Source organism: Misgurnus anguillicaudatus, chromosome 5, assembly GCF_027580225.2.
Source record: "Misgurnus anguillicaudatus chromosome 5, ASM2758022v2, whole genome shotgun sequence".
NCBI lineage: Eukaryota > Metazoa > Chordata > Actinopteri > Cypriniformes > Cobitidae > Misgurnus > Misgurnus anguillicaudatus.
This window is the reverse complement of record NC_073341.2, coordinates 10251395-10266946: the sequence shown is the minus strand read 5'-3', so window position 1 is coordinate 10266946 and position 15552 is coordinate 10251395. Positions and strand designations below refer to the sequence as shown.

At 37.3% G+C, this 15552-nt stretch overlaps 1 protein-coding gene across 3 annotated transcripts in view; it reads right to left on the bottom strand.

The window, feature by feature from the left end:
* Positions 1-5892: 5892 nt before the first annotated feature.
* The window catches only part of antxr1a (ANTXR cell adhesion molecule 1a), a 70746-nt gene continuing 61086 nt past the window's right edge, over positions 5893-15552 (bottom strand). For 2 of the 3 annotated variants that reach the window (XM_073867502.1, XM_073867504.1), the window contains 2 exons: positions 7110-8213; positions 5893-6579 (listed from right to left, as the gene is read on the bottom strand). In XM_073867502.1, coding sequence (XP_073723603.1) covers positions 7812-8213 — 402 coding nt within the window. In that variant the 3' untranslated portion in view covers positions 5893-6579; positions 7110-7811. The remainder of the gene's footprint in view (positions 6580-7109; positions 8214-15552) is intronic. The other variant, XM_073867503.1, reaches the window with a different exon arrangement.

The window sequence follows — 15552 nt, the reverse complement described above, 5'->3', positions numbered from 1 at the left end:
ATTGATTTAATTATTGAATTTATGTTAACTAAGTCAGTGTAACCAATGTCTGATTTTCTCCAAATATTTGCAATAACTCTCTGCCATAGAAGTCTTATAAGGCCTGGATCATTTTCAAGAAATGGTACCAATGTCAGTTTATTCAATCTCAGCAAAGATGAATGCCCTTACACTTAACTCTTTCCCTGCCAATTTTTTTTAAAGTTGCCAGCCAGCGCCAGTATGTTTTTGTGGTTTATGAATTCCAGAAAATGTTCTTCTATAAATATATAAACATACAATATATCAAATAAAAGAACAGACAGTCTGCTTAAAAAAAAAACAGTTTCATCCTACACTGTAAAAAAAATCCGTAGAAATTACAATGGTATTGCAGCTGGGTTGCCGGTAAATTACCGTAGATTTAAATTTATGTTATTTACTGGCAAAAGTTTGTTCAAAGTTGAATAAATTTTAAATATTTACAAATCTTTATCATTATAGAATAAAACTATACAATAACAGCCTCATGCAAAGCATTCTGGGAACCAAAAATCATCATCAAACTTTTTCTGTTTTTTTTTTTGCTTCAGATTTTGTTTCCCAGAATGATTTGCTTGATGCTGTTTTTTTTGTTTTACTCTGTAAAGACAAAGACTTTAAATGTTTAATGTTCATTTAACTTTGAACAAAATGTTGCCAGTAATAACATAAATTTAAATCTACGGTAAGTTACCGGCAACCCAGCTGCAAATTTCTACGGATTTTTTTTATTACCTCTCAAATATGGAAAGGTTTCTTCAAAAATAAAAATTTTTGAGCAAAAAGTAGATAATTGCTTTTTTTAAAGGACTTCTGTTACAGATTAGTGCCCGGTTGCATGAAAGGCCTTAAGCTAAGAAATCCTTTAAGGTTAAGGGTATACCCTCAAAAAGAAACGAGTTGCAAGAAAAAAACTTAAGGGTTCACTTAGGGAAACATAAGGCTGTCATAAGTATTTATCCTTAAAGGTGCAGTATGTAAAGTTTAGCGGCATCTAGTGGCGAGGTTGCGAATTGCAACCAAAAGGCTTAGTCCACTCCTCACCTCCCGCTTTTGAAACACATAACCTGTGTCTGAAACTGTTCCCTCGTTCACTCATTCACTATTCCCTATATGGGGAATGACAGTTGAGTCCACTATATGGGGAAGAAGCAAATGAAAATGAGTGAGCGATTTCAGACACTGACGCAAATATCATGCGTCAAAGAGCTGTCGCAGAGATTCATCATAAACACCTGTGTGGCTTTATTGATTGTGCTGTGAAATGGTAAAGTTTACTGTTTTTCACATTTGTCGTGTTTATTGTATTAGTTGGTAATAAAGAGAACAAAACAACTGCTTATAATATTTATTTACTGCTGTTTATTTATTGTTTAATAAAAATGTGTATTCGATTTTAAATAAAAGATAACGCAATTATTTTTCATTTGTTTATTTTCAAAAAGTAGAAAATAACTGACAACAATAAAATGTTTGGTGTTTCCTGTCAGTATCCTTCAGCTGATTCAAGTTACGCGTTCGTCTCCCGTTGCATCATGGGAAATATGAGTGAACGAGTGTACATCGAATGTACCCTCAAAATCAGAGTGCATTGTAGGTAAAAAGTAGTGAATGAATGTAGGGAATGAAGTTGTTTACTCAGGTTTCGGACACCACTACAAAATGTCCGACACCCAATATAGTGCACTATATAGTGGATAGGGAGCGGTTTCAGACACAGCTATAGAGAAGCTATAGCCACCACCGTAAAAACATGTCATCGACGGAAACAAATTAATAAAAAGGTTTGTCCGTTAAGGGCTTCTGTAGAAACATTGTGGCACAAAATGGCGAATTCATTGTAAGGGGACCCGATGTGAATTTATATAAAAACGTCTCATTCTAAGCTAATAAACACATAATGGTTCATTATTAAAAGGTCTTTATACACCTCTGATAATATAGTTTTGTATATTATTTAGCATTTCTGTCAAGAGATCCTTTAGAAATTACACACTGCCCCTTTAAATGCTAAAGTATTCTGCTATATGTTGCTACAAAGTCCTTAAGCCCCATTTTCCCATAAAAACTTAAGGGACTATAACAGGTCCCTTAACGTCACACGCGATGGCTGAATTTATTGTTATTTAAGAAAAGGAAGTACCAACGCGCATTTCTAACAATCAAAAGAATCCCTTAGAGAAAAGTGATGCACATTTATTAGGAGAACATCGGTTTGATCGTCAGTCAATCTAAAGTGCTTCAAGTTTAAATTACGTTGAGGTTTTATACATGCAGTACTTTACAGTCTGTTATCTGCGACGTTTCATTGTACATAAATCCGCCGTCTGTTGAGCTGCGTGCGTTAATTTGTTTACGCTGTGAGATTTTGTAACTATAGCAACCGCTTCTCCATTACATGTTATGTCAGAGACTACCGTAAAATGCTTAATAAAACCACTTAGGTAAGGGTGACGGTTAAGATTTCTTAAAGAAATCCCTTACCTCCAGGGATTTTTCCTCCCTCAGGGAAACTTACTTAAGGAGTTTCATGCAACCGGCACAGATTTAGAACAAAGATCAAAACACAGAGTTCAGTGGCGGTTCTAGACAAATTTCACTAGGGGGGCCAAGTAGGGGCCAGTGTTTTACCAGAGGGGCACATAAAAAAAGGCAAGAAATTATATTTAAAGATTATATGGGTGGTTACAGGAATTATTTTAAGACAAGACTAGGCCTTAGTTTAATTAGGAAATATAACTAGTTTTAACAAACATGCCTTACTAAATACATTACTTGTGTGCATTTTGAAGCAAAACAAAGGGCACTGGTGTATTTTAAAATATGGCATTGCAAGTTGTTTTCAGTTTGGACAGCTCTTACATTTATTTTAGTCTAGGACCAGTCCAATCCCCCTCCGGGAAACTGCCCCATAAACTTTATCTTACTTTACAATCATATAAATCTTTATTTAATACAAGAGTGAGTGCAGGTGCAAAAGGGGAGCTGGGCTCTTTTCTAAAGCCCCCCAACCGAAAATCATGCGAGCCTACTCAATAAACTTTATGAAATGCAAACTTTTATAAAGACAAACGTTTGTTTTAGTTTACATATAAACACACATTGCTAGACAGTTAGGGACCACAATCTAATCAGTATTTAAAATAATATTTATTTTAAATTGTAAACATTTTTACATGACACATTTAATTATATTCCTCCAATTTTATGCACGTGTATGTAAGAGCATAATTACAGCGCTTTTTACAATGTGTAAACTTTAAAAAGTTAGCGAGATGTTGGTTTTGCCGGTTGTTGATGAGTAACAGCTGTGAATGATCACCGCGCTTAAGCAGCCACGTCACAGGAGAACAAGTGAACAGTGTCCCAATGTCAAGTGAGCTAGAGTCCTTACCAGTGCCCAAACCTGGATACACATTCTCAACATCGGGAAATTGGGAACAAATTGAGACACTCTCTGAGCAGCACCCAGCACCCGCAGCCAGCTACAGTGGTTGGGTGCGCCGCTCTAATTTGCACGTTTAGAACGTTATGCGTCGGATTAGTTCCGCTTTTGGCGCTCGCGTGTAAAATCAAAATAAATTTATACTTTTTTATTTAGTCAGCACGGGGTGGCCACAGGGGTGGCCAGGGACTTGTCTACAGAGGCACGGGCCACCCTTGGCCTCCGTGTAGAACCGCCACTGACAGAGTTTATACTGTTTTTGAATCAGTGGATGCTTCAGTGTTTTATAAGTTGTGTAAGAGCCCCACCTAGTGGATAATAACAGAAATATGGATTGCTGTAAAAACTTGTCACTGGCAGGTAAGCGTTTTCTCTTAAAGGCATTTGATCCAGAAACATTTTTAGTTATGCTGGTTAAAAGTCTCCTCACATCCTGATAGCAATCACTACAGTATGTTAAGTTTTTTAAATGTATTTGTAGAAATGTACTGTATGTCATCCGTGAAAGGCGTAGGACCAAAAAATGTTCATGTTGAATTTTTTGTCCCTCATCCGTAAGCGTAATTTGAATGCCACTGCGCAGCTTCACTGTAAAAAAATCCATAGAAATTGCAGCTGGGTTGCCGGTAACTTACCGTAGATTTAAATTTATGTTATTTACTGGCAACATTTTGCTCAAAGTTAAATGAACATTTAACATTTACAAGTCTTTGTCTTTACGGAGTAAAACTAAAAAAAACAGCATCAAGCAAAACATTCTGGGAAACAAAATCTGAAGCAAAAAACTTTCTGGTTCCCAGAATGCTTTGCATGACGCTGTTATTGTATAGTTTTATTTTGTAAAGATAAACACTTATTAATATTTAAAATGTATTTAACTTTGAACAAACTCTTGCCAGTAAATAACATAAATTTAAATCTACGGTAAATCAACGGCAACTCAGCTTCAACAACATTGTAATTTTTTACTGAATTTTTTTACAGTGTTGTTCACGCAGACACCATACATCATCGGCGTGTTCACATGCACTCACCTCCCATCTGTAAACAGAGGGAGAATGGCAAACTTTCCTGATGAATTGACAACCTGCACAGGAGCCACAAAACAAAAGACATCTTTTATAACAACAACAGCAAAAACTGCCTGGATCACCAAAAACCCAAATGAACATCGGTAACTTTACTGCTTTATCACGAGATGCAAACAGCTGCAGGACGCAAAGGGTCTGAAAGGGTCGGCGGACTGTTTATTTTGGTAAGGTAGGTACGCGATACGTTTGTATTGAGATGGATTCAGATGATATACTTTGATGAAACATTGTGTTACTTAGGAAATTTGTGTTCGTTTACAGATTAGCGTAACAATATAGTTACTACGTCTACACAACCGAAAGTGCTTTAACTAATTCTGATGTAAACCAGTTTATTTTGGGTTATTATGGAAGTGTTATTCACTTTGTACTGCAAAGTTTTCTCACTGGTTAATGAGACATGAGATGTGACCGTCTGATCTGTGTGTGTTTGTGTGTTTTGAAAGAGGTGTGACTTTGGATGGCGATTTGAAAGGAAGGTGGGATCGTGATTTCATTGCTAGTCGGCTATCGTTAGCATTTTTCAAAATTAGATAGCCTACCTTTAATTGACAAAATAACCCGTCAATGGTGGGGAAAGAGTTCATTGTTCGAAACGAATCGACCAAAACATTTCTCTTTGCTTAAGCATTATGCACAAAATATTATAGTAATGCAAACATAAAACGTACCAAATCCAAACAACGCTACTTACATTTGTAATAGTTTAAGTACTTTTTATTGATGTTTCAAGTCCGTACTCATAATTGTTTTGGTTTGGCTCGCCCAACGCTATCCTATGGCAATTCGTACGTATATTACGAGGTGGCTAATTTGTATCAATTGGCACGACCACATTTGTACGTTTTAATACAAGTTGCTTTTACCCTTGTGACGTTAAGGTTTAGGGGTGGGGTTGCGTTATTTTTTTTATGATAATCGTATGTTATTTGCCAACTTGTAAAATATGTGTGAATTCTCATGAGATCAGGCTGCCTCGTATCATATATACCGTCAGAAAAAAAAGGTAAAAAAAATGGTCCCTAGCTGTCCCTTGGGAAGTACATTTTCAAAAAGTACACCTTTGTACTTAAAAGTTTTCATAATAGTACCTCAAAGGTACATATTGGTACCAAATGTATACATATATGTTCATAAATGGTACATTTCTTGCAGTGTACATATAATGGGGTAAAACCAATAATTAGAAAATTACCACTTTCCTGCTACAACACTTTGCAAAGGTGTTATAATTCTTAATATATCAAATTAATTGAATATTTACAGTAGGTCGATTTAAAATAGTTTTCAACATTCAACTCATGCAGCAATGCATGCAAACAGATGGACCAGTGAAACTTTCATAACATTTTATTTCAAAACTACAGAACGAACACAAGGTAAAAATTGGAGAAAGATTTTTTTTATAATTCTTTTAAAATGTCTGATGTATACGAGTTCTCAGATGTAAATTATCCATGACACATAATAAAACACTTTTTTTAAATCAGGGCTTGAGAGTCATATAAACACAGCAGTGACATCAGTATGGGACTGCAATAATTTAAAGTGAATACAACGAGAGATGACAAGAGCTCAAGGATCGTGGATGATGCAGCTGTGCTATATTATGACAATACATACAAAATGTAATTTATGAATACAAACAAACACATATATCAAATTGATTAGACTTTGGTTGTAAATAGTTTTTTGCAAAACACATAAAACTATTTTATAATCTGCTGTGGATATTATTCAAAGAGAAAACGACTATAAAACTATTTCTGGGAAACTCTCATGTTGTCTTTCCTTTACATTATTCGAAAACTCAATCATGCCATAATAATATAAAAACACAACAACAACAACAACAGAACAGAAAAAAATGTATATCAAAAGAAAACTATACAAAAGGATACATGGATTTTTACATTACAGCATGTGTAAAAGTATGATTGTTCCTACTAAATATTTTAGTGTTGCAACTATCCACCATTACAAATGTGAGATGTGCAAAGTAAGGTGATGTTGCTTTGGTACCTGATCTCACGAATTTCCGTGGCATAGTCACGGAATTTGGTGCTCATTTTTCCGTGGCATTCTCACGGATCTCTGCATTTTTCCGTGGCCCTGCTACGGACTGTCTTTTTCCGTGGCATTCTCACGGATTGGTTACTCAACTGTTTTGTCCTATTTTCTTACCATTTTCGCTTCTGTTTAGGGTTAGATTTACATGAAATGACATCCCTACCCAAACCCAACTCTAACCCCAACGCCAGGCGACAATTGTTTAAAGTTTAGAAAATATAAAAGAATAAATCAGAAAAAATTGTATAAACCAATATTTAAAGTGACATCCTAACGCAAACACCAAATCTAACCCTAAACTGAAGCGAAAATGGTTTGAAAATAGGAAAAAGCAGTTGAGTAACCAATCCGTGAGAATGCCACGGAAAAAGACAGTCCGTAGCAGGGCCACGGAAAAATGCGGAGATCCGTGAAAATGCCACGGAAAGATGAGCACAGAATTCCGTGACTACCCCGCGGAACTTTGTGAGATCATGTTGCACATTTCAGGTACATTTATTCCTGATGTTTCAAGTCGGTTCTTATTCTAGTTTGGCTGGTCTCACGATTTTTATGAAAAATATCTAATAAAAATACCGTATGCCCCTACAAATCAAAGCCACTAAAATCACTATTGCACAAATAAAGATTACCTGAACGACCAACAGCTTTTTCCGTCCAATGGCAAGAGACATGGTTTCACCAAAAATGTGGTTGAAAGCAAACAAGGGGCTTTCATTAGAAACATCAATCAAAAATGAATACGACACATTGTTTGGTTTTTCGGAAAGCCATTATGGTGTTATAAATGGTAACAAATTGAAAAAAGTCAAAAACTGTTCACACATTTCTTTGATTGTCGTCAAACACACATTCGGAGCGAGAAAGTTCATTCAGCTGTCCTCTATATATCTCCTTTATGAAACGGTCCCATGTGCCTGACTTTGAAACATCTGTGGATCCATCAATGAAATGTCTGCTTTGTGAATTTAGTTCACAAACAAGCAAATGCATGGTGACTTGTATACTGTTTCATGTAATTGGGCAGATGCCCTTGACGCCACAGGTGGCTCTTTGTAAATTCGATTGAAACCACGCTGAGGTTTCAGCAAAGATAAGGTTGTGGAAAATATATTTCCAAGTATATTTATATTTCCTGATTACCTCAACTTCAAGCCTTCACCGTAGTCCACTCTTTTGGCAGATTACACGGAAGGCCGCGGAGGTGGGCGGTCCGGAGGCGGAGCTCTGCATGGGGGTGGGGCCTGAGGAGGTGGAGGCAGGGAGGAAGTAGGTGATGGCGGAAGAGAGGATGGAGAAAAAAAGGCAGTGGATGGTGAAGACCAAACAGGGGGTGGAGAATAAGACGGAGGCGGGGTAATGGGAGGGGACGGAGTAATCGAATGAGGAGGCGGGGTGGATGGTAGGGGAGGAAAACTGGAGGGGAGGGAGGCCGGTGGACTGCGAGGAGGTGGGGGAAGCTGGCCCTGAGGAGGAGGTGGGTTGAAGTTTTCTGGGGAAGTGTAGACGGGTGAAGAGTGGTGGTTGTAGTTTGAATAATGAGGAGGAGAACTGGACCTGATGCGAGTGAAGTTTATACATCGACCCTGAGGGAGAAAGAACAAAATATTTTAACATTTCAAATGGATAAACTAAAATAAAAAAAATGGAAAACTCATTGCTAGGGTGTTATTGTAGACAGCAGTCCCCCATCCAAACAATTCACGATGATATTTTGGACACTAGATGTACAATATTGCTTTATGGTCGTTGTATCATTTGTCAGGCAAAAACTAGCTGTTTCCCAATTCGAAGGCTGTGACCTCCGAAGGCTGCATTGCGTCACAGCAGTGCGACTGAAGGCCAGTAAGACCGTCCCAATTCAAAGGATGCTTAAAATGCAAAATTCATCCTTTCCTCAAGCTGCGAAGAATCAAACGAATGGATCCTTCACAGCCAAGGCTATCCCGAGATTCAGGTTGTGTCCAGCCTTTGAATTGGGACATAGTTTTTGATTACAAAGTACATAAATACTGACAAAGCTGTTGTCTTTATGACTAAAGCACAAAATTAAGTGTTTTTCGTGCCTTGAGCACAAATGTCTTTTCCGTGTCAGTCGCACGAATTTCTGTAAATAGTTTTTTGTGTCCGTTGCACGACTTTTTTGTGTCATTTTATGTATTGATTTCTTATTATTTTGTTCCTATTTTCTTACCATTGTCGCTTGGGGTTGGAATCACTTTCTGTTACATTTTTAGGCATCCTAACCCAAACCCCAACTCTAACCCCAACTCCAGGCGAGAATAGTTTTAAAAGCATGTAGAAAACAATACATAAAATGACACGAAAAAGAAAGTCGTGCTATGGACACGAAAAAGACATTTGTGCTCAAGAAACAAAAAAAGCCATGGACACGAAAAAATTACAAAAAAAAAATTGTGACTATAAAACTATTTGCCATGGGATTATGTTGGACTAATACCTTAAGGTTGTTTGTTATAGCTATAAATCCAGACAACGTAAAGGAGTAGTTCACCAGAAAATAAAATTTATCCCATAATTTAGTCACCATAATGCCATCCTAGTTGTATATGACTTTCTTTCTTCAGACAAAGACAGTTATATTTAATAATATCCTGGCTCTTCCTAGCATTGTAATGGCATTAATTAGTACCACAGAAAATGTAAGAAAGAAAGTCAAATAGTCCAATTTTTACGCATTCATGAGGGTCCGCGTAATTTCGTCATCAGAAAAGTATGCGCGCATTATATGTGCACTGCCGGATTTTTGTAACCGTGTGTACTTTGTAGGCGTAGGTCGTGCATGCACATAAAGGAAAATATTATGTAGCCCAGGAGATGCATTTCGTCACAATGTGCATGCGTAAAACGTTTGTGTAACTATGCTTTGCAACGTTCGATTGTGTGCGTACATTTGCATATACATAAAAACAGACTATACTCTGGGATTTAAGGTGAGTAAATTATGGGGTTATTTTAATTTTTCAGTGAACTATTCCTTTCAATGTGAAGTAATTCAACTTTGACATTGTGTATTGGAAAAATGTCTCTGAGATCAAGTGATAATTAGCATAGCTGCATAAAAGTTGACATTTTGTTAAACAATGTAAAAAAAATCAATAAATCATGTGTCATAATAGACTACTGCCAACACTATCAGAAAGAAAGGTTTACTTTTAAGGTACAACTGGCAACCGGAGTGGTACCCTAATTCTTTGCTTGAGTTGAATATTTTTACACGCATCGCCCTGCACAAGTTTGAATCTATTTGCATCTTTGCATTGACTTTGTATGTAATCTACTTGCGCAAATTGTTTTGCGCGTTTGGTGTGTACGCCCCATTAGGGTCCATTTAGTACCCTAGTACTTTTATAACTTGTTTTGAGTATATAATTGTGCCATAATGACTTATTGTGTAACTTTAAAGATACAGTTAAAGTTTTTTTCTACTAGGAACAAAATTGTATCTCCACAGTGCCATTTTCTGGCAGTGAATAAATAACCAGACAAACACAACCGCAATCTCACTGTACAGTATGTTTACTGGAGGCAGGTTGGAGGTGGTGTGAGGGTCTAAGAGTCTCCTGTAACTGTAGGAAACTATAAAAGCCAGACAAGTTTTAATGATACACAGGAAAGGGATTTTTGTTGGTTGTTTACCAGAAACGCTTAGGGAAAAATATGAAGCTCCTTGTCCCAATTTCCTGAAAACTAATAAAGAATTTCACCACAACACACACACGCGCACACACACGGTTTACAGACATAATGTTGTTTATACTGTCCAGACTGTACAATCAAAGAAAACTTTCAGCATTTTAACATTTTCAAAAAAAACCAACATTTCGTTTGAACCTTTTTATTATCACAGGGCCAAATAACAGAGGTGGGACCAAGTCATTGTTTTGCAAGTGACAAGTAAGTCTTGAGTCTTTGCATACAAGTCTCGAATCAAGTCCCAAGTCAAGACAGGCAAGTCCAAGTCGAGCTACAAGTCATCAACTTTAAAGGTGGGGTGCCTGATTTTTGAAAAACACTTTGGAGAAGGGAGTTGGGCTGGTCTATTGGGGTAGGGGTGTGTTTGTTTAGGTGATTTCAAAAATCAACATTGGCTTTAATGCTTCAAGTCTTAAACAAGTCATTAGTGCTCTTTGCCCAAATTAGTGGATCAGTTTTAATAATCATATCGAATTAATATTAATTTATATCAGGAAGGCAGGTAGAATATGTTTAAAATAGCAGTTTAATTTTATGCGAGATGGTGCCCTTATAAAACTACTCATTCAATTTAGGGATTGTGCCAAAATAGGACAAGCAATGAAGAAAACCCCTATTTTTTTAGTAATAGGAAATCAAAGACAATAAATGACTAATATCTAATATTTATTTAATAATTCTGTCACACCAAACTTAAAACCTTGTTTAAAAAAAGGAGATTTACATTTAACCCATCATTTTGATTATTTTGATCATGGATTTAAAGGTGTACCATAACTTTAAACTCAGATTTAAATCTCGATAAAGGATTTATTTAATAGAGGTTTAAATAAAATGCAAATGCAATTAAAATATGTGATTGACTGAACAAAATAGTAGAGGTTTGACAAAAACAGGCCTCAGCGAGGTGTTTAAAAAATAAAATTAAAGCACACTGTGCCAAAGTGTGAAGCAGTGGTGTAGTTAAGGTTTTCCCTCTCACCCTTATGCTCACTTGTTCCAGCGTAACATGCCATAAGCACATAAGAAATGAATTCAAAAGTAGGGGAGACCGGGGTTGGTTGTCACAATTTTTACTCATGCATGAATTGCTCATCTTCAAAAAATCTTTCAGCAGTAATTCCTATATGAAATGAAAGCTTGGGGTCTTGGCTTTAAATGTGTATACTTTTTACTTTTACAATGTATTGTAACAGGAAGTAATTAACCATCAAAGACACTCTGGCACAATGTGACAACCAACCCCGTGCCGAAAACACGCCCCTACCCCCAAAAGGATCTGGACATTCGTTTGATTGCCCCGCCTTACACATACGTACACAACCCAGGCAAAGATGTCGTAAATGAGTATTTATGTGTTTTGAATGTGTTTTGGTGTTTTAACTAGTGAATGGTTTTGCTCCGTATCACATGGAATCAGTGCTTTAAGTGGGCCGGAACGGCCCGGTACTCAGTACCGCCACTTCCAAAAATAGCTCTTGAGCCTACCACCACCTCTCCGTGCGGCCAGAATGTGCTTTTAGCGTATCGGAACGCTCATTTGCACATCTGTTTAAAAATCAAAGGTTTAATTTAATCCTTTGGCTGCGCTGCGGCTTTTCAGAGCACCCTTAATGTACGCTTCCTAATTCGTCCCACCGAGAGCAGAGACTACATTACCCACACACCCTTGCATTTACAAGTTAAAAGCGCATGCGTCGGTCAGTCAGTGTCAATGTGCTCTGGAGAGGTGTGTGAAACGCGCAACCATAGCTGCTCGGTTAAAATGAAAATACAATGAACACTTAATATGCCCTCCTTGTTTTAGACTCTGAGTAGTAAAAGAACAAGGTCAGAATCAGAGGACTCGCTGGCTGACATCCCACCAAGCCAGAATGATAGCTGCAGGTCAGACGCAAGCCTTGTAGGTACGTGATAATCTCCGTGAAATTGTAATATACATTTAGTTTAATTGCTAAACTACAAGTGAATGAAATTTCAATGAATTTGAACGACGTGCACAGTATAGTTTTAACCCGCAAAATGGAAACAATGGGACAAAATAAATGACTTTCGAGTTTCAAATGGCCAGTATTTTGTTATTCTTGAACCCATAGACAAGGTCTTGGTGTCATTTTTAAGTTATTTTCAAGCTCTTTCTATCTGAACAACTAGTTTTAGCATTTAACCATGCTGAAAATTTTACTCGCATATCTACCTTTTGCAGATTTTATTTATGTTCAGAGGCTATTTCTAGCTCAAGCTAATCGACAAACTTATAAAAGGATTTATTATTTTTTACAAGGTCGGCTGAATATAAAACCCCTTCAATATAGGTCAGCGCAAAAAAAAATAGAGTACCGGCACCTCTTTTAGGCCACTTAAAGCACTGCATGGAAGGTGATGTTCACACCTGGCACATGAGAAAGAGATCAGAATGTTGCTGCTGACAAACGCCTGGAAACAGAAGATAGAGACCGCACATGTTGCAGGCTCAAAAGACTCACAGTAAGTTTCCTTGCTTGACTGAATTTTTTCACCAGGATTTGCTAGAACCCCATAGTGGTTTGATAGAACTGAACGCTCTGTCATCCGCGTCATTAGTAGACACGCCCCTTGTTGCTGATTGGCTACAAGTGTGTTTCGGTACTCGGCCGACATACCTTTTCAAAGCGTTTTGTAAATATCGCCTACCCCAGAATTTGAGCCAGGAATCTTATAGTAACCAGCCCTAGCTTTTTACCAATACACCACAGCTCTACTGTCATCCAAGTGTTATGTTTGTCTCTCATCTGAGAGCATTAATCTAACACAGCAGTCTTACACAAGTCTTGCTTTGTCTGTGTATCTGCATTCTCTCCTTTTTAAAAGTAACCGGGCCATCAGCCAGTTGTAGCCTCAATATCCTTTTTCAATCATCAGGCCATACAACTTTCTCTATTAAGACACACACGTCTGGTAATGCTGCGTCTATCTAAATTCCTCTCACTTGACTAATGTTCGGTTTTAATTTCCAGACGTTTGACATCTTTGTTTTGTAACATCACGGTCTCTGATCAGACTGTCTTTATTGTTACCATAAGTTCAGCTTGACAGCAGAGAGATGACAGACACAACTGCATACGACTGAAGCTGCGTGCAAACCGGCAGAGACTATTGTCACTGTGTGTCGCCCGTCTCTTTAAATGAGGTCATTAGTAGGCGTTGCTAATTTAAATTAAAATTATATTAAGTGTGCACACCACTAAGCGACTAGCAACGGCAGAGCAATGTGATCTCATTCATTTCAATGGAAGCTTGGCGATTTCCGGCGTCATGAGCAAGAGCAACAACGTCCACGACCATTGTCGACAAGAAGTGGGCGTGTCCAGCTATGCGACAAAGTTCAACTTTATGCAAATAACTTTTGGGAACAAGTTTACTTCATCCGTCTTTCGTCATTCACTAAGAGGATGGTTTAGCTGGGTGATTCTCACGAAACCATTGAAACACCACGGCACTAATGATTTTAGCTTTAAAATGTGTAATATAGTAACATTAAAAAGCATCAGAATTAACACAATACTGTGTTCTACCTTGCACAATGTGTGATTTCAACATAAGAATTTATAATTGTAAATTGTATCTCATTTTCTGCTGAAATTCTCATTACCGCAATGTGTCCGGCTGCGTTATGTTGTAATTTAATCAAATTAACACAAAAATTTTAAGAAAAAAAATAAATGGATGTTTTACTTTAGATGACAGAAAAAATATTTACTGAATATTCATGTATAATAATAATGAAGAAAAATTAGGAAAATGATGTGTCCATGCCTGATGTTCTCATCCTCCGCAACACTTTTTGAGAACAGTTTAAGCACACATACAGAATTTTAATAAAGTTTGATTTTGAGTGAACAAGCACATGGACCAGTTACTTCAAGATGACTACCAGGTAAGATCATTTTTTACAGTTAATTTGAAATATTGTCTTGTCAGAATGCTTACACGACATTTTGATTATCATTACCGCAACAGATGCTTATTAAATGTTAATTTAATTAATAGAAGCATAATACTTTGATTTTAAATGCATGTGCAGAATCTCCAAATTATGTTCTTTCAGGTTTGTCATGTCATTTTGAAAATATGTCAGTGTTGATGTTTTCTGACTGTTGCGGTAATGAGATTTTTTAGGACTAGTTTTTTAAATTATGTTACAAAAAGTGTTAAATGATAAGTAAAAGTTTTTAAATTAATGTTCCCATTTACTCCAGACTTTGTTTTTCAATGTCTGGTGGGAAAAAAAGTAAATTTAAGCAATTTAAAAATTTTCATGCTTGACATTTTTAAAACCAAGTTTTCGTGAGAATCACCCAGCCGCATTCAGACTAGCAGTGACTAACAGTAGCAGAGCGACGCAATCTCATTGATTTCAGTGGAAGCTTGGCGACTTCTGGCTACACGAGCAACAGTGACCGATGGTGACTGGATGGGGCGTGTCCAGTCACGAGACAATGTTTAACTTATTTGCAAATTATGAGCGACTTTCAGGAGCGACTACAAATGAGAACGAAGCAGTGGAGTGTGCAAGCACTCGCTGGTCCATTCAATCTTAATGAACAATGGTAAAACAACAATGGCTTGCTGTCCGCAAAGGGAACTCGAGCTCAGAGTTAAGGAACCCCCGGAGCTGCGTAGAGGAAAAGATATAATTATAAACGGTTTCAGCGGTAACAACATAAACAAGCGGCTTTCATGGTCATCACGTAACTTCCGCTAAACTCTGCTAAGAATAAATATCAACAAAGTCCTTTTAAAGTAGTTTATTTATATAACAAAGCAAAATAAACAACACGTAGATTACCTAGGAAACCAAAACATAACAAAGTTCAGACCAGACGCGCAATCGCACGTGCGTTTGATGAAACTGTCCATAGAGGAGGAGAAGATGAGGAGGAGGGTTGCCGAAAAGAAATTTGTCAAGGGAATAACACTGTGTTTGCGGTTTATATAGTTTGTGCGTAATGATGATTGACAGGACTGAATGTTTAGGCTCCTCCTGAACCTACGTTTAGAACTTCAATAACAGTTACAAACAAATAAACAAACCGGCCTCTCAATAAACAATAGATGACGTGAACCCCATGCCTCACTCTCAATGGTAGTCGCTCCCCAAAGCCACTCATTATTAGCATAACGTTGAAGTTTTCTTAACTTTGTCACGTAGCTGGACACGCCCACTTC